Source organism: Rana temporaria, chromosome 5 (assembly GCF_905171775.1).
Source record: "Rana temporaria chromosome 5, aRanTem1.1, whole genome shotgun sequence".
Taxonomy (NCBI): Eukaryota; Metazoa; Chordata; class Amphibia; order Anura; family Ranidae; genus Rana; species Rana temporaria.
The window spans coordinates 144,754,881-144,778,494 of NC_053493.1; the positions used below are offsets into that span (position 1 = coordinate 144,754,881).

General features: G+C 44.8%; 1 protein-coding gene across 1 annotated transcript in view; it reads right to left on the reverse strand.

Annotated features, from left to right (window-relative positions):
• The window catches only part of EPDR1 (ependymin related 1), a 74,349-nt gene that overhangs the window by 5,932 nt on the left and 44,803 nt on the right, over positions 1-23,614 (reverse strand). The window contains exon 2 of the mRNA XM_040353208.1: positions 22,609-22,817. Within this exon, the coding sequence (XP_040209142.1) occupies positions 22,609-22,817 (209 nt within the window). The remainder of the gene's footprint in view (positions 1-22,608; positions 22,818-23,614) is intronic.

The window sequence follows — 23,614 nt, forward strand, 5'->3', positions numbered from 1 at the left end:
TTATTTCTATAGCCCAACTTTGTGCTTGAAATCACTTGTTCTAACATTGTAAGAACTGGTCAATACATCAGACATTTTGCAGCTGTTTTTCTCTCATTTCTGCCGGTGTTCACTCACCAGAGGGATCTCAGTCTCTGTGTAGACAATTAAAGAGAAAAGAAATTGGATAAAAAAGGACTTTGCGCAATATGAATTGGATTACCATCTCAGACCTATTCAGAGTAACATGTGAACCTATTCATAGCACTGTAAGGTTTGAAGACTTCCCATGAGAACCATACTGTCAACCTTTCAATGTACAAGTTTCCACTGTGTCCAGCATTAATGTTTAGGTATGCTCCTGGGATAACAAGCTCTGAAAGTAAATGAACAGGCATTGTTGATCTTGGTAACGTGCAAATCACTATAGGTAACTAAGGAAGCTTCCTTTCCTAAGGTCAATGAAATTCCTCATGCGCTTTCATCTCATCTTTTTTAAAGGTAATATCTTTTTCAGTTTGTCCACAGTTTTTCCTATAGGTAAAACAAGTGTATTTTAGTATTCTTATATTGGTATCTATGGAAAGACATAAAGAAAGGCTTGTTGCTTTTATTTCTAAAGGGGAAACTATAATTTCCTTTATTTTAGCTATTTGTAATCTGCTGTTGTATACATACCTCCCAAATTTATGAGAAAAAGTGGGGCATCTTTTTACTGAAGTATGCAAGCAAAAAATGCACACCTGCCCCCCCCCCCCCTAATTATCTGAAAGTATTAATAGGCCAAAAATTATTACTTAAAGTGGAGGTTCCATCAAAAAATCAATTTTGCTTTAAACTTTAGCTTACGACTAAAAAAGAAAAAAAAAAAGAATTTTTTTTTTTACTCATCTGGAAATGCCTGTTGCTATGCGGTCCCACGAAATCTGCCTTTGAAACCACCTAGGATTCTGACATCATGTCCCTCTAATGCTCCTGGGAAATGTGTGTCATCATTTCCCAGGATGCAGTGCGCTGTCCAATTATCACTCCCCATCCAAGACTTCCAGGAAGTAAGTGCCTGTAGGCTTCACAATGCCCACAAGCAAAATGACAACGGTGTAGATATAGTTTTATAAACTATCTTTTTTGAATATCTATGCGGATCGGCGGCGGATTGTAAAATAGTAAGTGACTAGATTTTTATTATAAAATTGCAGGATGAAAGGACATACGTTTAAAAAATGCTAATTGTGGTTGGAACTCTGCTTTAAGCCCACAAGAGCTTTTTCTCACCATTGTGTTTCCTTTATGATGTTAACAAAAGATTTAAGCCCTGTACACACGATCAGTTTGTCCGCTGAAAACCAACCGAAGGACTGTCTGTTTTCATTGGACAAACCGATCGTGTGTGGGCCCCATCAGTTTTATTTCCATCGGTGTAAAAAAATTGAATAGAATTTCATTTTTTCTTATGGATAAAAAAACAATAGAAAAACCCGATCGTCTGTGTGGAATACCATCGGACAAAAATCCACGCATGCTCAGAATCAAGTCGACGCATGCTTGGAAGCATTGAACTTCATTTTTCTCGACTCGTCGTAGTGTTGTACGTCACCGCGTTCGGACACAACCGGATTTTTGACTGATGGTGTGTGGGCAAGACTTATGAAAGTCAGCTTCATCGGATATCCAACGAAAAAATCCATCGGACTAGATTCCATCAGATATCCGATCGTGTGTACAGGGCTATATGCAATAATTCAGAGGATGGGAGAATGTTTTTTTTGCAGTATAATACTTTAGTAGTTAAATAGTACATTTTTATAGGGATCGCAATGAATATGAAAGAGGGACAACTGGGGAGGAAAGCAGATCAGAGAGATTTTGTTCCCGTGTACTGTGTGTATATATATTTTTGACAGACAGATGGTTTACTGTATAAAGGTGCAAAAGTGCCCTTTTCAGCAGGGAAATGCGCCCTGGACATGTGTAAAACTGATATGGGTCAAATGGGTTTTTGCTCACAACAGAAGGTATTTTCTAGTTAGGCTCTGCTTCTGTGTGCTGCAAGACACACACTCATACAGACCAGTCTGGCCTACACAGAAAAGTTGTGAGGCAAGACTACCATCTAAAAGCTAAAGATTGTGAAGGGACAGATATCGTCCCTGTCCAAACAGACTGGTGTTTACAACCTAATCAAATAGCGGGCTGTATGTGAGCAGATAACAGGTCCTGTCCGGTGACTGAAAACTCTGATTAAGCAAAGATTCCAAGACTGGGGAAGCTCAGTCCTAAAGAGAAATAGACAAAGCTGTATAGCAAAATAGGAGACTGGAACCTGTTATGCTAACAACCCCTGCATGGGCAGAACACTGTGTTACTTTGATATCTGAATGAATAAAATTACCTAAAATTTATTCTGTTGAGTCCTTGAAAAATCTCCATTTGAAGCTAAATCTCACAATAGGTGGAGGAAAAGCTGAAATGTTTTTGTTTGGAGTCTACTGATGCCTGCTAAATATGTTCTCTTTTAACAAACTATGTACACAATGGGGGTTATTTACGAAAGGCAAATCCACTTTGCACTACAAGTGCAAACTACAAGTGCAAAGTGCACTTGGAAGTACAGTCGCTGTAGATCCGAGGGGGACATGCAAGGGAAAAAAATAAAAAACAGCATTTTAGCTTGCACATGATTGGATCATAAAATCAGCAGAGCTTCCCCTCATTTCAGATCTTCCCCTTAGATTTACAGCGACTGCACTTCCAAATGCACTTTCAGTGCAATTTCAAATGCACTTAGCACTTGTAGTGCAAAGTGGATTTGCCTTTAGTAAATTACCCCACATTGTGTTACAAGTACCAATGAAAGACACAACACACTGAGTGTGACATGTGTATCCCTGTATCCCTGTTAGTTTTAAAGCAACAGTATCCTGAGGATGAGAACTGTGAACATGTGCTACCACACTTTGCTGGGTCTGTGCAAGTTTCTGTTGTGAGCTGTAAATCTACAGTATGGATGATCCTGTGATTGCAAGTGGTAACTGGCAGGTTGTTAACTTTTTTCAAAGGTTACCTTAACCGGTGATGATACTGGAAGTATGCTATAGGTCCCCTAACCAGAGGGAGGAGGCAGAGGCGGACCTCCTATCACAGCTTGGATTAGCGACAAGAATGGGAAGTGTCATAATGGGGGATTTTAATTATCCAGGCATAGACTGGGTGGAAGGAACCGCACATTAATTTAAAGGAACACTAAAGGCAAACATTTTTGTTTTTAAAAATAACAAACATGTTATACTTACCTCCACTGTGCAGCTTGTTTTGTACAGAGTGTCCCCGAATCCTGTCTTCTGGGGTCCCTCGGCGGCTGTCTCGGCTCCTCCTCGCGCCGCGTCAGCATCATCGGATATGATTGACAGCAGCGCCAGCCAATGGCTGCGCTGCTATCAATCCGTCCAGCCTAGCCAATCAACGGCCAGGCTGGGAACCAAAGAGGATCACGAGGACGCGCGCGGGACTTTCGAGGGTTGAGGTAAGTAAAACGGGGGTTCGGGGGGTGGTACCGTCGGATGTTTTTTCACCTTAATGCATAGGATGAAAAAACATTTACCTTTACAACCCCTTTAAGGCTCGCCAGTTCCTAAATGTCCTGCAGTACAATTTCATGGGTCAGATGGTAAATGCACCAACTAGAAACTAAGGGCCTGATTCCCAAAAGAGATACGCAGGCGTAACTGCTGTTCAGTCTGTGCCTAACTTTGGAAACGATCCTCAAAAGGCTTTTTCCAAAGTTAGGCAGAAAATCTGACATGTGTAAGACACTTACACGGTCAGATCTTAGGATGCAGTACCGCATCCGCCGCTGGGGGCATTTCTCATGGAAATGCAGCTTTGAGTATGCAAATGAGGACTTAAGCAGATCCACAACGCTTTTCATCAGCTTTTCAGCACTGTGATTTCTGCGTAAGTTCCCATTTGCTTGCACAAAACTAGGGCTGGTTTTACAATGTGGAAAGTTAGTCACACCTTATAAAGGCCCATTCAAGCGACGGCATTTGGTATGCATTCCTGAGGGAGAACTCCACGGCAATTTTTAAATTCAAAACCGGCATGGGTTCCCCCCCCAGGAGCATACCAGGCCCTTAGGTCTGGTATGGGTTGTAAGGAGACCCCCCCCACGCCGAAAAATCGACGTAGGGGGTCCCCCTACAATCCATACCAGACCCGTATCCAAAGCACGCTACCCGGCCGGTCAGGAATGGGAGTGGGGACGAGCGAGCGCCCCCCCCCCCCTCCTGAGCCGTGCCAGGCCGCATGCCCTCAACATGGGGGGGTTGGGTGCTCTGGGGCAGGGGGGCGCACTGCGGGCCCCCCCCACCCCAGAGCACCCTGTCCCCATGTTGATGAGGACAGGACCTCTTCCCGACAACCCTTGCCGTTGGTTGTCGGGGTCTGCGGGCGGGGGCTTATCGGAATCTGGGAGTCCCCTCAAATAAGGGGGCACCCAGATACCGGCCCCCCACCCTAAGTGAATGGATATGGGGTACATCGTACCCCTACCCATTCACCTGTAGGCAAAAAGTAAAAGTTATTAAACACACAACACAAGGGTTTTTAAAATAATTTATTATTCTGCTCCGGAGGCCCCCCCTGTCTTCTTTATTAGCTCTAATACCAGGGGGGCTTCTTCTTCCGCTCTCCGGGGGTCTTCTTCCACTCTCCGGGGGGGTTTCTTCTTCCGCTCTCCGGGGGGGGCTTCTCCGCTCTCCGGGGGTCTTCTTCTATCTTCGCCGCTCTCCGCTGTTGACTCGGCGAACCCCGGTTCTTCTGCAGCTGTCCGGTGCCTTCTTCTTCAGCGCTGGCTGCCTGCTATCTTTGTGTGTTAGCTCAATTACTAACAGGCAGCCAGCGCGGTCTTCTGTGACGTCATCTTCTTCTCTTCTGTTCTTCTCCCCTCTTCCGATGTTGACACGTCGCCTCTTGTCACTGCAATGATGGAAGCGCGCCTTGCATCCCATTTATATAGGCATCACCGTCCCATCATGCTCCGGCAGGTACCCACGTGGTGGGTGCCTACCCACGTGCACCCACCACGTGGGTACCTACCGGAGCATGATGGGATGGTGATGCCTATATAAATGGGATGCAAGGCGCGCTTCCATCATTGCAGTGTCAAGAGGCGACGAGTCAACATCGGAAGAGGGGAGAAGAAGAACCTGACGTCACAGAAGACCGCGCTGGCTGCCTGTTAGTAATTGAGCTAACACACAAAGATAGCAGGCAGCCAGCGCTGAAGAAGAAGGCACCGGACAGCTGCAGAAGAACCGGGGTTCGCCGAGTCAACAGCGGAGAGCGGCGAAGATAGAAGAAGACCCCCGGAGAGCGGAGAAGCCCCCCCCGGAGAGCGGAAGAAGAAACCCCCCCCGGAGAGCGGAGAAGACCCCCGGAGAGTGGAAGAAGAAGCCCCCCCTGGTATTAGAGCTAATAAAGAAGACAGGGGGGGCCTCCGGAGCAGAATAATAAATTATTTTAAAAACCCTTGTGTTGTGTGTTTAATAACTTTTACTTTTTGCCTACAGGTGAATGGGTAGGGGTACGATGTACCCCATATCCATTCACTTAGGGTGGGGGGCTGGTATCTGGGGGCCCCCTTATTTGAGGGGACTCCCAGATTCCGATAAGCCCCCGCCCGCAGACCCCGACAACCAACGGCAAGGGTTGTCGGGAAGAGGTCCTGTCCTCATCAACATGGGGACAGGGTGCTCTGGGGTGGGGGGGCCCGCAGTGCGCCCCCCTGCCCCAGAGCACCCAACCCCCCCATGTTGAGGGCATGCGGCCTGGCACGGCTCAGAAGGGGGGGGTGGCGCTCGCTCGTCCCCACTCTATTCCTGACCGGCCGGGTAGCGTGCTTTGGATACGGGTCTGGTATGGATTATAGGGGGACCCCCTACGTCGATTTTTCGGCGTGGGGGGGTCTCCTTACAACCCATACCAGACCTAAGGGCCTGGTATGCTCCTGGGGGGGGGAACCCATGCCGGTTTTTTCTTTGAAAATTGGCATGGAGTTCTCCCTCTCAGGAATGCATGCTGAGCGACGCTGTAATTTTTTTTTATAATTATTTGTTTTCCCGGCGCGTATATTTTTTTTTCACCCGTCGCAACTTTAGTGTCCCGTCGCAATCCACAAAGCCCGGCGTCAATTACGTTCGCGCGCTGCACGTCGGGAAAATTACGTCACACGCATGCGCAGTACGGCCGGCGCGGGAGCGCGCCTCATTTAAATTTTAAACGCCCCCCGGAGAGGAGGACCGCCTTGCGACGGCGGCACTTAAGTTACACGGACTGAAATTTCTAGGTAAGTGCTTTGTGGATCAGGCACTTAGGTAGAAATTTTAAGTCAGTGTAACTTAACTGCTGAAAGTTAAGTTAGGCAGCTTTTTTGGGAATCAGGCCCTAAGTGTTACTAGACCTACTGATTACCAACAATATGGACCTGATCACGGCAATCACAGGTCAATTATTTTTAGAAAAAAATCACACAAATAGTAAACATAAGGGGAATACAAAGACACTGAATTTGAAAAGAGCCAACTTCCCAAAACTATGATCCTTGCTAGAAGATAATAATTGGGATAAAATCTAGGAACAAAGAGGAAAAATGGGTATGCTTTAAGAGTATATTAAAAAAAGGGCATTAGTCAGTGCATTCCAATGAGAAATACATTTAAAAGAGCTAATAAAAAGGTCCTGGGTAGCTTAACTCCAACATAAAAATGCATATAAAAGCAAAGGAGAAGGCCTTCAAAAAATACAAGGCTGCAGGATCGTCATCAGCATTCCAACTGTACAAAGAATGCAACAAGAAATGCAAGGGTGCAATCAGGGCTGCTAAGATAGAACACGAAAGGCACATAGCGGAGGAGAGTTAAAAAAGAAATCCCAAAAATCTCTAATAAATCGTAAGAAAGGGAGGTCAGATCATATTGGTCTCATTAAGAATGATTAAGGGAATCTGGTTACTAAGGATGGAGAGATGGCGAAGGTATTGAATTTATTCTTCTCCTCAGTCTTCACAAGGGAATTGGGGGGCTTCAGTAACCAAAACTGCAATGTTTATCCTCATGACATGTCACAGGAAGCACCCTCATGGCTAGCAATTATTTTTAGACTTGAAAAACATAACATTAATAAGTCACCAGGACCAGTTGACTTGCACCCGGGGGTCCTTAAGGAACTCAGTCAAGTAATTGCCAGACCATTGTTTCTAATTTTTACGAACAGTCTACTGACTGGAATGGTACCAGCTGATTGGAGAAAAGCCAATGTAGCACCAATACTACATCCCAGGGAATTACAGACCAGTTAGCCTAACATCAATTGTATGCAAGCTCTTGGAGGGGATGATAAGGGACTATATACAAGATTTTAGTAATAACAACAGTATTATTAGCAGTAATCAGCATGGATTTGTGAAGAATTGTTCTCGCCAAACCAATCTATTAACCTTCTATGAGGAGGTGAGCTGCCATCTAGATAAAGGATCGTAGACGTGGTTTATCTGGATTTTGCTAAAGCATTTGATACAGTTCCCCATAAACCTTTACTGTACAAAGTAAGGTCCGTTGGCATGGACCATAGGGTGAAGTACATGGATTAAAAACTGGCTACAGGGGCGAGTTCAGAGGGTTGTGATAAATGGGGAGTACTCAGAATGGTCCAGGGTGCAAAGTGGGGTCCCCCAGGGTTCTGTTCTGAAAGATCTATAAGTGCTGCACATTTTCACTTTTAGTATTGCTAGTGGCAATGGACAAAAATTAATTTGAACCCCAATCTCAACAACCTATACCAGCTTCTGTTAAATAAATTGAAAATGTAACCCTTTTCAAATGGGAATGAAAGTACAACTGTTAATCTAGAGAAAACCTCCCATTGTGAGCTGTAAGTATATTTGTCTCAGACACTGATAGCTTGGTTGACACATGCAGAGTTATGCTACTGCGAGGACTAGGAAAAGACACATGGCTACCAATGATGAGGGCGATAGATGCCATATACATCCTGAGAAAGAGTTACTGTCTTGATTAGTATAAGGTGAGGTTATAAGAAGTTGACCATTGCTGTGGGGGTTTGTGTGTTCAACCCATGGGTGGAAATGGGGATATGTGACAACAACCAACCTTTTGCTTTGGTATGCTACACATGCTGCTTATTTTCTCCTTCCCAGGCTGTCTCTCTTTCTTCAAATGTTGGAACGTATGAATTACTGTACAGGGCATTTTCATGTTTATAGTTGTATACTGTGGATTACTTAAACATCAAAGTATAATATCTTTGTTCTTTGCACTGTTGTTGAATAGTGCCAATAGTGTTTTAAAACTTAATATGCATTGCACATTTTTCAAATGTTGCAAATTAAAGGAGTTGTAAAGAAAAAAAAATGTTCACCTTAATGCAATCTATGCATTAAGGTGAAAAAACATCGAATGCTGCCGCCCCCCCCCCCCCCGAGCCCCCCTTATACTTACCTGACCCCTCGAAAGTCCCGGTCCCGATATCCTCTTCGCCGCTCAGCCTGGCCGCTGATTAGCTAGAGCGGATGGATTGAGAGCAGCGCAGCCATTGGCTGGCGCTGCTGTCAATCAAATCCAGTGACGCAGTGTGCAGAGGGGCGGGGCCGAGTGATACAGTGAGCGGCTTTGGCCGGGAGCGCGCCCGCAACTACTGACCACCATGCGAGCTCTCGCATGACTGTGGTGAGTAATTGCGGGGAGGACCAGAGACAGCCGCCAAGGGACCCCAGAAGACATGGATCGGGGGCACTCTGTGCAAAACGAACTGCACAGTGGAGGTAAGTATAACATGTTTGTTATTTTAAATGAAAAAAAATAATCCTTTACTAACGCTTTAAGTAACAACCTTGTGTAGCCAGCACAGTTTGCTTCTATGGACTTAAGAAAACATTATGTTACGACTCTTAATAGTAATTGCCACCAATATGGAATAATTGTTTATAAATTAACGGTACTAATTGAAGAATCCCAAGAATCTTTAAGTGGCTTTAGGGCTGGTGGGTAGGTGCCAATCCAATAGTGCAGACACTTTAGAGCAGACCTGGGCAAACTACGGCCCGCGGGCCGTATACGGCCCGGCGGACCTTTTAATCCGGCCCACCCCCGCCGCCGCTGCCACGTTAATCACCGCGGCGGGGAACATAACAGACAGCGTTCGTTTGAACAGCTGTTTTCCCCGCCGCGCATAGACACTCCCCCTTGGACGGATCTGTCCAATCGCGAGCAAGGGGGAGTCACATAGACACTCCCCCTTGCTCGCGATTGGACAGATCCGTCCAAGGGGGAGTGTCTATGGCATATACACTTCCCCTTGGACGGATCTGTCCAATCGCGAGCAAGGGGGAGTCACATAGACACTCCCCCTTGCTCGCGATTGGACAGATCCGTCCAAAGGGGAGTGTCTATGCGCAGCGGGGAAAACAGCTGTTCAAACGAACGCTGTCTGTTATGTTCCCCGCCGCTGTGATAACAGTAGGCAGGGCCGGGAGAGGTCACTGTGCCCATCACACGCAGCCACTTGTGCCAACACACGCAGCCACTTGTGCCAACACACGCAGCCACTTGTGCCAACACACGCAGCCACTTCGCCACCATAAATTGTCGCCACTGTGCCAATCACACGCAGCCACTGTGCCAATCACACGTAGCCACTGTGCCAATCACACGCAACCACTGTGCCAATCACACGTAGCCACTGTGCCAATCACACGCAGCCACTGTGCCAATCACACGCAGCCACTGTTTCCATCAAACGCAGCCACTGTGCCAATCACACGCAGCCACTGTGCAATCAATTGTTGCCACTGTTCCTAAACACATGCAGCCACTGTGCCAATCAAACGCAGCCACTGTGCCCATCAAACGCAGCCACTGTGCCCATCACACGCAGCCACTGTGCCAATCACACGCAGCCACTGTGCCCATCACACGCAGCCACTGTGCCCATCACACGCAGCCACTGTGCCCATCACACGCAGCCACTGTGCCAATCACACGCAGCCACTGTGCAATCAATTGTTGCCACTGTTCCCAAACACAGCCACTGTGCCACTCACATGCAGCCACTGTGCCAATCACATGCAGCCACTGTGCCCATCAAACGCAGCCACTGTGCCAATAACACGCAGCCACTGTGCCAATAACACGCAGCCACTCTGCCCATCAAACGCAGCCACTGTGCCATCACATGCAGCCACTGTGCCAACACACGCAGTCACTGTGCCATCAATTGTTGCCACTGTGCCCATCACACGCAGCCACTGTGCCATCAATTGTCGCCACTGTGCCCATCAAACGCAACCACTGTGCCATCACACGCAGCCACTGTGCCATCACATGCAGCCACTGTTTAATCAATTGTTATTGATTAAACAGTGGCTGCCTGTCCCCAGCCTCTGTCCCCCTCCTGTGTCATGTCCCCAGCGTCTGTCCCCCTCCTGTGTCATGTCCCCAGCCTCTGTCCCCCTCCTGTGTCATGTCCCCAGCGTCTGTCCCCCTCCTGTGTCATGTCCCCAGCGTCTGTCCCCCTCCTGTGTCATGTCCCCAGCGTCTGTCCCCCTCCTGTGTCATGTCCCCAGCGTCTGTCCCCCTCCTGTGTCATGTCCCCAGCGTCTGTCCCCCTCCTGTGTCATGTCCCCAGCGTCTGTCCCCCTCCTGTGTCATGTCCCCAGCGTCTGTCCCCCTCCTGTGTCATGTCCCCAGCGTCTGTCCCCCTCCTGTGTCATGTCCCCAGCGTCTGTCCCCCTCCTGTGTCATGTCCCCAGCGTCTGTCCCCCTCCTGTGTCATGTCCCCAGCGTCTGTCCCCCTCCTGTGTCATGTCCCCAGCCTCTGTCCCCCTCCTGTGTCATGTCCCCAGCCTCTGTCCCCCTCCTGTGTCATGTCCCCAGCGTCTGTCCCCCTCCTGTGTCATGTCCCCAGCGTCTGTCCCCCTCCTGTGTCATGTCCCCAGCGTCTGTCCCCCTCCTGTGTCATGTCCCCAGCCTCTGTCCCCCTCCTGTGTCATGTCCCCAGCCTCTGTCCCCCTCCTGTGCCATGTCCCCAGCCTCTGTCCCCCTCCTGTGCCATGTCCCCAGCCTCTGTCCCCCTCCTGTGCCATGTCCCCAGCCTCTGTCCCCCTCCTGTGCCATGTCCCCAGCCTCTGTCCCCCTCCTGTGCCATGTCCCCAGCCTCTGTCCCCCTCCTGTGCCATGTCCCCAGCCTCTGTCCCCCTCCTGTGCCATGTCCCCAGCGTCTGTCCCCCTCCTGTGCCATGTCCCCAGCCTCTGTCCCCCTCCTGTGCCATGTCCCCAGCCTCTGTCCCCCTCCTGTGCCATGTCCCCAGCCTCTGTCCCCCTCCTGTGCCATGTCCCCAGCCTCTGTCCCCCTCCTGTGCCATGTCCCCAGCCTCTGTCCCCCTCCTGTGTCATGTCCCCAGCCTCTGTCCCCCTCCTGTGCCATGTCCCCAGCCTCTGTCCCCCAGTTTTCCAACAATGATATTTACTGCTTTTTATAAAGAAATACAATTGATTTTATGCAGTATTGAGTTTAGCCTTTTGGCCCGGCCCTCCAAAATATTTTTAGTTTCTCATGTGGCCCCATCGAAAAAATAATTGCCCACCCCTGCTTTAGAGGGGTCTATGTGCAAACTATGTTCCTGAGATGATGATCCCTAAGAATGAAACTTCAAAGCTGCAATTTTTCAGCGTCCCCTAAAGGGTTTTGACCTGCAGTTATCGGAGAACAGTACAGACATGGCGACAATTGGATGAGAGATGAGAAGAGAACATCAACATATCATCCAAGTGTACAAAGTATCTCTCTAAAGATGTCATTAACAAGAGGATGAAAGACCGTTTGGACATTGCACAACCCAAAGGGCATCACCAGTTATTCATAACGCCCATCTCTGCTATTGAAGATGGTATTCCATTCATCTCCAGTACAGATTCTGATGAAATTGTAAGGCCCCCCCATAGGTCCAGTTTTGATTTTATTTTGGCCCGATGGAGATGGTTGAAGAATTTGCTGAGTGTGAAAAAGATATGATGAAAGGATAAAAGGGAACCGTCCCACTTCTGTGTAAAAAATTCACCCACCCCTGCTGAGGATGAGGTGGGTGAATGAATCCTGATTAAGATTTTTGGCAATGTACTTTTCCATGCCTTTAAGATTTGGAGACCGAGAGAGGGTAAGTGCATACATGGGAGAAGGGGTGAAACCGAGGACCAAATCTATTGGGCAGTCTTAGGACCTATGAGAAGGTAGACAGTCTGCCTTTACTTGAAGAAAACATCCCTGAACTCCACATAGAATGGAAGGGGGTGGAAGTGGCTTAAACAGGGCCAGATTAAGAACATCATGGGCCTGGTGCTGAGGATTTTGGTGGGGCCTTTTAGGCTGCATTACGCGGCGTACGCGGCGTATTTTGCCGCGAATAGTGTAACTTTTTTTTTACAAATCCTTCCTATTGCTTTGTATGGCCGAACGCCAATGCCGCCTGAAAAAAAGGGTCCGGGACTTTTTTTCATGCCGCAGGTGTACGGCGTCTATGAGATGTGAACCATCTCATAGACAGCAATGGGAATTCTCCCCTCCAGCGGCACGAGCGGCCGGCGTCGGGCGTTTTGTCGCGGAGGTGTGAATGGGGTGTAATAAATAATAAATAAATGTGTGGGAATGACATGAACGCAGCCCAGCCAAGGCAAGTGACCAAAGGCACAGAACCCAGAAGGAAGACCGGGTGAAGATGGAAGTGTCCAGGCCCCGCCTGATTCATCGCAGCACTGGAGGGCTCAGTCTGAAAATGTAAGTGTACACTAATGTGCTAATATGCTGGGCATACTTGTACGTTGTGGCATAACCTACCCCAGGGCCTCTAAAAAGTAGTAATGTCAGGAAAGTTTACTACCGCTTTATTATCACAGGATCCCAGGAGCCTCTCATGGGGCCCCTACTGACCCAGTGGACGGTGGCCCTTGGGCAGTGCCTAAGTGCACAGTTGCCAACATTTAAAAAATATTTTCAGGGCCACTTTTTTATATAAGTGCTATATTTAGAGTAGCTGAGATCCCCGATGTTCCTCTATAAATCATAGTAGTAATCACAAAATTAAATGAGTACTAATAATGGGGCAGAACAAATATGAGAACTGATATTTCCTTTAGTTGAACTAACAAAAGTGTGTCCATTCTAGAGCTGGTAACATTGAGGATATTCAGTATAATTTTAAAGAACTGTTTTTGTGGGTAAGCGACATAGGGGAGGAGTATGGACGGTATATAAGTGGGAAGTATGTGCAGGTGAGGGAGAGGAATGTGGAGGGTCTAACAGTGGGCACTATGTACAGGAGAGGAGTACAAAGGGTACGGAAAAAAGCACTATGTACAGGAGAGGAGTACAAAGGGTACGGAAAAAAGTACTATGTACAGGAGAGGAGTGTGAAGGGTATGACAATGGGCAGTATGTACAGGAAGAGTGAGGGGGTATGACAGAGTGGGTAGTACGTACCAGAGAGAAGTGTGGAGGGTATGATGGGGCAGTATGTACAGGAGAGGAGTGTGGAGGGTATGATAGTGGGCAGTATGTACAGGAGAGGAATGTAGACGGTATGATAGTGGGCTCTATGTATAGGAGAGGAGTGTGGAGGGTATGACAGTGAACACTATGTATAGGAGAGGAGTGTGGAGGGTATGACAGTGGGCGGTATGTATAGGAGAGGAGTGTGGAGGGTATGACAGTGAACACTATGTATAGGAGAGGAGTGTGGAGGGTATGACAGTGGGCACTATGTATAGGAGAGGAGTGTGGAGGGTATGACAGTGAGCAGTATGTACAGGAGAGGAGTGTGGAGGGTGCGACAGTGGGCACTAAGTATAGGAGAGAAGTGTATGACAGCAGGCACTATGTACAGGAGAGGAGTGTGAAGGGTATGACAGTGGGTGCTATGTATAGGAGAGGAGTGTGTAGGGTATGACAGTGGGTACTATGTATAGGAGAGAAGTGTGGAGAGTATGACAGTGGGCACTATGTACAGGAGAGAAGTGTGGAGAGTATGACAGTGAGCACTATGTACAGGAGTGGAAGGATATTTAGGGACTGAGTAGTGGTTAAGCGGGTCATACATGGATTGAAATTACGCCAATTATGCAGAGACCAGCCATAGTCAATCTATGTACGGGCTAGCTGGTTTTACACAAGTCAATCTATTAATCAACTTGAGTACAACCAGCCTGTTTTTTTTTTTCTTAAAACAATCAGTGCTGCCAGCTAAAGTTAGCAACACTGATCATTGTACGCACTGGCAGAACACAATAACACTGCAGGAGTGATTCCCCCATCCACAGGTCAGCAGATGAGAGGGTGTGTGGGGACAGGTGAGGGGGTGTGTGGGGACAGGTGAGGGGGTGTGTGGGGACAGGTGAGGGGGTGTGTGGGGACAGGCTGGGGAGAGATACTAGTCAGTGACTGGGTAGGCCCTGGTAGTATCAGAGCCAGATACACACAGGTTACATACGCCACGATCGTTAGAGCGAGAACAATAATTCTAGTACTAGACCTCCTCTGTAACTCTAAACATGTAACCTAAAAAAATTTAAAGCATCGCTTAGGATACCAAAAAAAATTGTGCTAACTTAACTAACTAACTGTTTTTTTAATGAATGAAACATTTTTTTCCAAAAAAACTTGTTTGAAAAATTGCTGCGCAAATACCGTGCTAGAGCTGCACAATTAATCGTTAAAAAAATCGGGATCTCGATTCAACCCCCCTGACGATCTTCAATGCAGAGTTTGCTGATTCTTTCATATAACAAGTGGAGAGACTTTCAGCTGTCAAAAGAAAATATCTGGGCAATCTGCCAAGTTTTTATCAGGAAACATTGTAACTGACACTTCCTTCTTAGATCAAAGGGATAAACTTCTGTGTGTAAAGAACAAATCGGGGCAGTCTGCCAAGTTTGTAAACAAAATGAAACATTGTAACTAAATTTAACCACTTAAAGTCCAACACTTGTTTCTTAAGTTAGAAAGCAATATTATTTGCTAGAAAATTACTTGGAACTGCCAAACATTATATATATTTTAGCAGAGACTCTAGGGAATACAATGGCTATTGCTGCAATATTTTATGTCACACTGCATTTTCCCACTTCAATGAATAATAAAAACCATAAAAACAAAACAGTGAATTTAGCCCATTTTTTTTTGTTTGTTGTTGTTAATGTGAAAGATGATGTTACGCCGCAACAATCGTGAGAGAATCGTGATCTATCTTCTAAGCAAAAAAATTGCAATTCTCATTTTAGCCAGAATCGTGCAGCTCTGTACCCTGCAACATAAAAAGTGCAAAGACCACCATAGAGTCATTTTCCAGCAAAAAACAAATGATGATTTTTACATGTAGTAGAGAAGTGTCAGAATTGACCTGGGTGGCAAGGGGTAAATTCCCATGAGTAATATACAAATAATTATTATAAGCACTGTCCTATCAGTCTGCTGCAGTGTGTCAGCTTGTATTTATATTGGCCGCTCTGTATGTAGCTTCTGACAGGCTGTGCAAGCAGGCCCGTATCTCCGGAACCATAAATGATAGCCGTCCCATATTTTAACCAGTTGTGGGGTAGCTCTTCCCATGCCTACCCCCAAATGTGGGGTTTCTGTGAGCTCTGGTCATCGAGCTACAACCCCCCAAATTCTATCTTAAAAAAAAAAATTCTTAAAAAAAATAAAGTTTTTTTTTTTTTTTTTTTTTTTTTGGGCAAATGGGCCTATCTTGAGAAAGGGGCCTGGAGCTGCAGCTCCATCAGCCCCATGGTTAATCCGGCCCTGGGCTTAAAGTGGAGGTTCACTCAAAAAAAATAATTCTAAAGATTACATTCGGCATACTAACGACATGTAAAGTATGCTGGTATTTTTTTTTCTCCGTACATACCGTGTAATTGTTATTTTCGCCCAGGCTTCTGGGTTCTGATTACTGCAGGACTGGGCGTTCCTATTGAAAGCTTAGCTGATTGACGTCTGGTGAAAATCTTCTCATGTCGCATAAAACGCGTCACCAGTTTTCCGTAAATAGCCGACATGCGAGTCGGCGCCTGCGGCCGCCATGTAGATCTGACTGCGCAGGCGCCATATAGCGCCGACTCGCATGTCGGCTATTTATGGAAAACTGGTGATGGGCTTTATGCGACATGGGAAGATTTTCACCAGACGTCAATTAGCTAAGCTTTCAATAGGAACGCCCAGTCCCGCAGTAATCAGAAGCCGGAAGCCTGGGCGAAAATAACAATTACACAGTATGTACGGAGAAAAAGAAAATACCAGCATACTTTACATGTCGTTAGTATGCTGGATGTAATCTTTAGAATTTTTTTGGGTGAACCCCCGCTTTAAGTATGGAGGAGTAGAACAGACTTCAGAGGTGTGACATTGAATACACATGCAGAGAAGCATGGGTCACCCTAAGAAATCAACTGCCGCTCTTTCCAGTTCATGAAAAGAGAGTAAGCTCACAGCCATGGGAGTCCTAGAACTATGAAGATGGAGTTTAAGCCTGATTGGAGACTCAAGGGGTGTAAGTCAGAAGTGTAATATACAGTATATACAGTGTATTTCTTTATTACAGGTTTTTACTGCTGCACTGAATGAAGTATGATTGCTGCTTAATGGAGCAGTAAAGTGAGTACAGGATGCTGTGATGATCCAACCCCAGGAGGCAGATCTATGACAGCATGGGTTCAGACGAAGTGGGTATAATGACGAGTAGGAAACCATAGACACTAATCTGGCATTAATGTCATTGTTTAGGATTAATAAAGGAACTGCTTTTTTTTTTAACACAGCATAGCTGTGGCCTGGTTGATAGGTAAAGTCTGGTACACACAATGAGTTAAAAAAAAAAAACGGTCACCTCTGGTCAGAGCCGCTGTACTAACGATCCGACGTTAGTACAGTGATCTCCCCGACTGAGCTGTTGTGTTCTGACAGGGGGATGGCCCCCTTGCCAGAACACTTATGTTGCGTACAGGCGATCGGACATTTCGACAACAAATTTTTTTTTTCAGATGGATGTTGGCTCAAACTTGTCTTGCAAACACACGGTCACACAAATGTTGTTGGATATTACGATTGTCAAGAACGTACAAAACGTACGACGATCCAAGAAAAATGAAGTTCAATAGCCAGTGCGGCTCTTCTGCTTGATTACAAGCATGCGTGGAATTTTGTGCGTTGAAATTGTGTACACACGGTCGTAATTTCTGACAACAAGTTTTGTTGTCAGAAAATTTGAGAACCAGCTCTCAAATTTTTGTTGTCGAAAATTCAGACGGCAAATGTCCGAGGGAGCCTATACACGGTCGGAATTTCCGACAGCAAGCTCCTATCGAACATTTGTTGTTGGAAATTCCGGACGTGTGTACGTGGCATTAGGGTCAGCGCTCTTAGCCATTGGTGGTTGGGTGCCAGTTTTCAAGCATGCTCGTTGGATCTGCTCCCATATACATGGGCCGAATGTTGGCCTAATGTTGGCCTCGCATTCGGCCCATGTGTACGGGGCTTAAGTCTGCAAACATGTATTTATTCAATAAGCAGGTATGCTTACAGTTAATGGGTGGCTGCAGTTTTGCTGTATGGGGAAGGGCACCGAATCTACGAAATCGGCTTGTTCATAATGCCCTGGACCCTCTGAAGCAAATTAAAATCTTTAAGCACCTCAAAGGATTTTTCAAATGCGGCACATGCTTACCCTGTAGGGTAAGCAAAAAACTAATAGGAAACAAGTGAAGTTCACCTCTTTAGCTAATGGATCTGAACATAACATAAACAAACTGATTACATGTAAAAGCACCCATGTAACTTATGTCATTAAATGTCCATGCTGGAAGCAATATGTGGGCAGAACCACAAGAGAGTTACACATCAGAATACGGGAACCAATATCAAAAACGGGTTTAACAAACACGGTGTTTCCAGACATTTCAGAGATTACCACAACCGGGACCCCACATGTATGATCTTCTATGGAATTGATAAGATTAAGGGACATTGGAGAGGGGAAAATAAAAAGATTAAAGTATCTCAGAATGAGACCCAGCTAGACACTCTCCAGCCCTCAGGCATGAACATAGATCTAGATCTTAACGGTTTCCTAACCAATTTTTTAAGTTTTAACAATTTATTCTATATTTTACCTAATTCCCATTTTATTAGGTTTTATAATTATCTTCCAACTAAGACACTTCCAATTGTATCACACAAATGGTAGGGGGTATTTGGATAGTAGTAATATAATATTCCTTGTTCATATTTATTTTTATTTTATATTTTTTAATTTAACTACTTGCCTACTGGGCACATACACCCCCTTCCTGCCCAGACGAGATTTTAGCTTCCAGCACTGCGTCGCTTTAACTGACAATTGCACGGTCGTGCGGCGTGGCTCCCAAACAAAATTGATGTCTTTTTTTCCCCACAAATAGAGCTTTCTTTTGGTGGTATTTGATCACCCCTGCGGTTTTTATGTTTTGGGCTATAAACAAAAAAAGAGCGTCAATTTTGAAAAAAAAAAACACAATATTTTTTACTTTTTGCTATAATAAATATCCCATTTTTAAAAAATATATATATTTTTTTCTCAGTTTAGGCCGATACGTATTCTTCTACATATTTTTGGTAAAAAAAAATCGCAATAACCGTATAGTGACTGGTTTGCGCAAAAGTTATATTGCCTACAAAATTGGGGACATAATGATTATTTTTTATTTATTTTTACTAGGAATGGCGGCGATCTGTGATTTTTTTCGGGACTGCGACATTATAGCGGACACATCGGACACTTTTGACACATTTTTGGGACCATTCACATTTATACAATGAACAGTGCTATAAATATGCATTGATTACTGTATAAATGTGACTGGCAGGGAAGGGGTTAACCACTAGGGGGCGGGGAAGGGGTTAAATGTGTAGCCTAGTGAGTGTTATAACTGTAGGGGGAGGGGGGTGGCTGGGGGAGGTGACCGATCTGTGTCCCTATGTACAAGGGACACAGCATCGGTCTCCTTTCCCTGACAGGACGTGGAGCTCTATGTTTACACACAGAGCTCCACGTCCCTGCTCAGTTACTGGGCAATTGCGGGTGCCCCGGCGGCCAGAACAATAGAGCATTCCGCCCGCCGTCATTTGACGGCGGGCGGGTGTTAAGTGGTTAAAATATATCACCACATTTCATTTTATTGATTCATGTACATTCTTATTCCTGGTTTATTTTCACCGTAATTGATGTAGGAACATAATAGGGTTAGTTCATCACCATGGCACATATATATTTAATTATTTTTTTAACATATTTTTTTAACCTAATTTTTAACCAATTTTTTTAGCTTGTTTTTATCCGTCTTAATATAGCACATTGTGACCTGGGGATTAGACGTTATAAGATTCCAGTAACACATAGCATGTTTTACAACCTTGTATTGATCTGTGTCTTCAAAAATAATTTAAACAGCCGTCAGGCTAATACTAACAATTTAATAATAGGAAGTAAGACTTATGTCTCCAAAATCCCACCAAACATGGCCGCTGCTTGACTTTTTGTGGTCTTCAAAAACCTACCCAAAATGGTGGGCGATCTATTTCAGGCTCCAGTCTTCAATATCACACCCAAAATGGTGGAAGACAGGTCACAGTCTGCTATAAAAAGTAAGTGAAAGTGACGCTTAGCGTGTTCCAGATAAAGTCACACGACGAAACCGGTAGAACACGCTACAAACGTCACATCGTTTCCAGGCATCAGACTTTTGTCAACATTATATGCCATACTTTTTTTGTCTACATGTGAGTACCCATTTTTCGTTTATTTAAATAAAGTATAAAACGATACTACACTATCTGGGGCTCCTTTCTCTCCTATGTATGGGCTATTACTGGACTAACATCATCAGCGCAGGGGGGCGCGTAACGGCCAGAGGGCTACACAGTGGCCTATACTGTGAAGGCACCAGACCCTAAGAAGGGGTGAAACAGTTGGTGAGTGCAGGGTGTATAAGAGCACGGATTGCAGTGATCACGGCATACAACAAGAGCATGAAGCACTTTTAGAATCACTCAGCACTTGGCAATTGGATTTGTTTACTTAACTTACTTTACTTTTTTTTTTTTTTATCAGCACATCTCTTAAAGGGTTAACATAGGTACCCTAATGGTACAGGAATTTTACGTTTTGCACATTTTCTTTACCTAGCAGTGTTTACTAGTGGCCCCCCTGATGACGTGCCTAGCACGAAACATATGTCGGTGGCTTCCATCTGGTCACCCCACACATAGCTGATCTCGGCACCCGACAAATGCTGCACAGCCCAGGACCAACCAAGCCTCCTGATCCAGCCGAGCGACATCCTCTAACAAGAGTTACTACGCATGCAGGCACTTATTCAGGTAAGAGGCCAATCAGTAATTTTTAAACATGTCTTTTAAAATAAATGGTAATACACTATGAGATCCCCTCTTTGTCTCCTTGTGGCTCTATTCACCGGTATCGAAATTGAAGTCACGGTTCCAGTCATTGCCGCATAGTGTGCAGGCACTTATCCTGCTCAGCGTTTATGACCTACTTGTATTAAAGTGGTCCATTCATTGTGGTAAGCGCATTTGATTATCCAGAGCACTTAGGGGTGAAGTTGAATAGTTGGTGAAGGCTGTCCTATCATCTGGAAATTGATTGCATGACCACTTATAGAAGAAATTTTCCTATGTGAACTTTTTTCAAAACGAACTTTATTTTCACAATTTTTTTTCAATTTTTTTTATATTCTATTGTATCACGGTCTAATTGGTAGACCTTTTGTACACATTATATATCACAACCAATTTTTCATGGTTTTTATCACTTACAATGTATATTACATATTGATTGAAGTGTTAGTGGATCTAATATAGACAAATTAAAAAAGAGCTAACACAAGTGAATCACATTCATAATACCCACCGCGCAATCATGGCAGGTATTATATAAATCTAGCGCCCTCTTCAATACCCACAACACTTATTCCACAGTTCACCTCTGTACCCTGAGGAGCAGCCTAATTTTTACAACTATTTTATATATTTGTATACACGTTTTAAATTTTATTTAGTACTTGGCGTGGAAACTACCCTATTTTATATCTAGTGTTTACTAGTGCACTTTAATTTGCACAGCAGTGTGATATATATTTTATGTAATTTTTTTATTTATTTTCATAGCTGCATTTATGATATATACTGTGGAATCATTCTAGTAGTTTACATAGGCACTTGGCACTTTGGATCGTTTAGCACTTTGTGTATATTTTGCACACTGCACCTTACACTAGGAGTCTCTTTTATGGAGCACTTGTCTCCGTAGGACCAGCACCAGCTCTACTAAATATACTTGCGCGGATTTATTTTAACACATGGGGGAGGTAAGGTTACATAGTTATATTGTTGGGTAAGAAAAGACACAAATCTCTCTTGTTCAGCCATTGGAAAAAAAAATAGAAGTCCTCTATTTCCTCATATAGAACCATATACATTCAGTTAATACAGAGGAAATAACAACAAACTATACAACATTAGTTCGCTCCAGCATGGGAAAAAAAAAAGTTCTTCCTGATTCCCTAAGGTAATAGGAAACTCCTTGGATCATCAATCTCTGGTGTTATCATAACTCCCAACTTTCTGAGATAAGGAAGAGGGATATCTAGTAGAAAAAGTATATAGGCATATGACACCCCTCTTGCCATGCTCCTGTTACAAGGAGAATTAATAGACAAAAATGATTGCTTAAACCCACAAGTACTTTTTTACCACTACTAATTCTTTATATCGGCTTTCGTAATTTATAAATGCAACAATTTATAGATTGAATAAAAAGATTAGCACTGTAAAACACTTTTTAATAGATAAATAACGCATTTTATAGACAGGCATATACTGTAAATTCAACAAAAAAGAGAGACAAATGAGAAGCAACAGGGACCGATGGAATTTGTTCCAAATGAAGGCCAATCCCTCCAAATCAGGGACAGTTGTTATTACCTATACATGTTTATATCCAGTTGTATTTTGTGCATTTAGGAATGCATTCAGCTCTTTTTTTAAACAATCAACTGAGCTGCCCAGAACAAGTGGGTAGTAAGGGGAGGGGTCTAATCCACAACTGAGGGCGTCTATTCCACTTTTTCACAACTCTTACTGGGAAGAAGCCATGGAGGTTAAACCTACTCTAGACGTAAAGATTGCATGTGGTTATTACATTGAGCGACTCACAGCTCCCTCTAGTTGCCAATCTGCCACTAACAAATCTCTATAGAAGATTTAATATAGTGAAAATAAGATCAATTATGTGAAATGAAAGTCGCAAATCCTTAATAAATTACAGTATATACTGCAATGCTAACTCTAAATTGAAGCTCACACTAAATACATTTTCCTGTGATTTGTTTTTTTCTTTTTCCTGTGGAATCAGTATTATTATAGTCACCATGGTAATTCCATTACATTTGAAGATGTGCACATTATAGTCTGCACCTATACCAGCCATTATTAAAGCTGGTAGCAGTGAATACTTACATTTTCTGGCTGGCTTTCTGTCAGACCATTCCTGGACTATGATTTGGTCCCCAGGTCCTCCAATGTAGTACTCATCTTCAAAGGTAGAATTTTCAGGTATGTCAAATGGATCCCATTGTGCAGTCAGAGCGCTCTTAACACAGGTTTTAGTAACCTGTTCAATCTGAAACATCAACGACTCTTTGTACAGAAAGATATATTCAAAGAATCTATTAGAAAGAAATACAAGCGAATAATGGATTACTTTGTGGCATCATCTCAATCACATTTAGAACACACAGTTGTCAATATGTGAAAGTTGCCATACATAAAATAGTCCAATTAAAAGTTAGAGAAAAATTGTATATGGGATATACTGCGCTGTGCAATAAGTGAACACATAAATTGGCTGCCAACACAGCTGAGACAAAGCCCAAACTGGTGAATATGAAAAAGTGTAGCCCTTATTTTTATGAAAAATTCAGTTAACCACTTCCCTACCGGCCCATAGTAAAATGACGTCCACAAAGAACCTTTGCCGCTCAGAGTGGACGTCATATGACGTCCTGGGCTTTGTGGGGGGGATATCTGAATGATGCCTGCAGCTAGATGCATCATTCAGATATCCTTCTCTTGTGCCGGCGATTCTGCACAACGTAAGAACGATCATAGCGGCGGTTCCGGCGGTTACAGGCGGCGGGAGGGGACATCCCCCCCTCCCGCCGCCATCCGGTGCTTCTCCGGGCTCTCCCGTGCCATCGGGGGCCCGGAGAACGAATCGTCCGGCGCTCGCAGGAAGCAGAGAGATGACTGGTGACCAGATGGTCACCAGTCATCTCTATGACCGTCGGAGGACCCGGGCGCGATGTGATGACGTCACGCCCGGGTTCCCGTAAGTAAACAAAGCCGCGATTGCGGCTGCTAAGCAACAGCAAGCATGAGATCGGTGAATTTTTTTTCACCGATTTCATGCTTTCCAGCCTGGAGGAGAGATGTGGGGTCTTATTGACCCCGCATCTCTCCATAA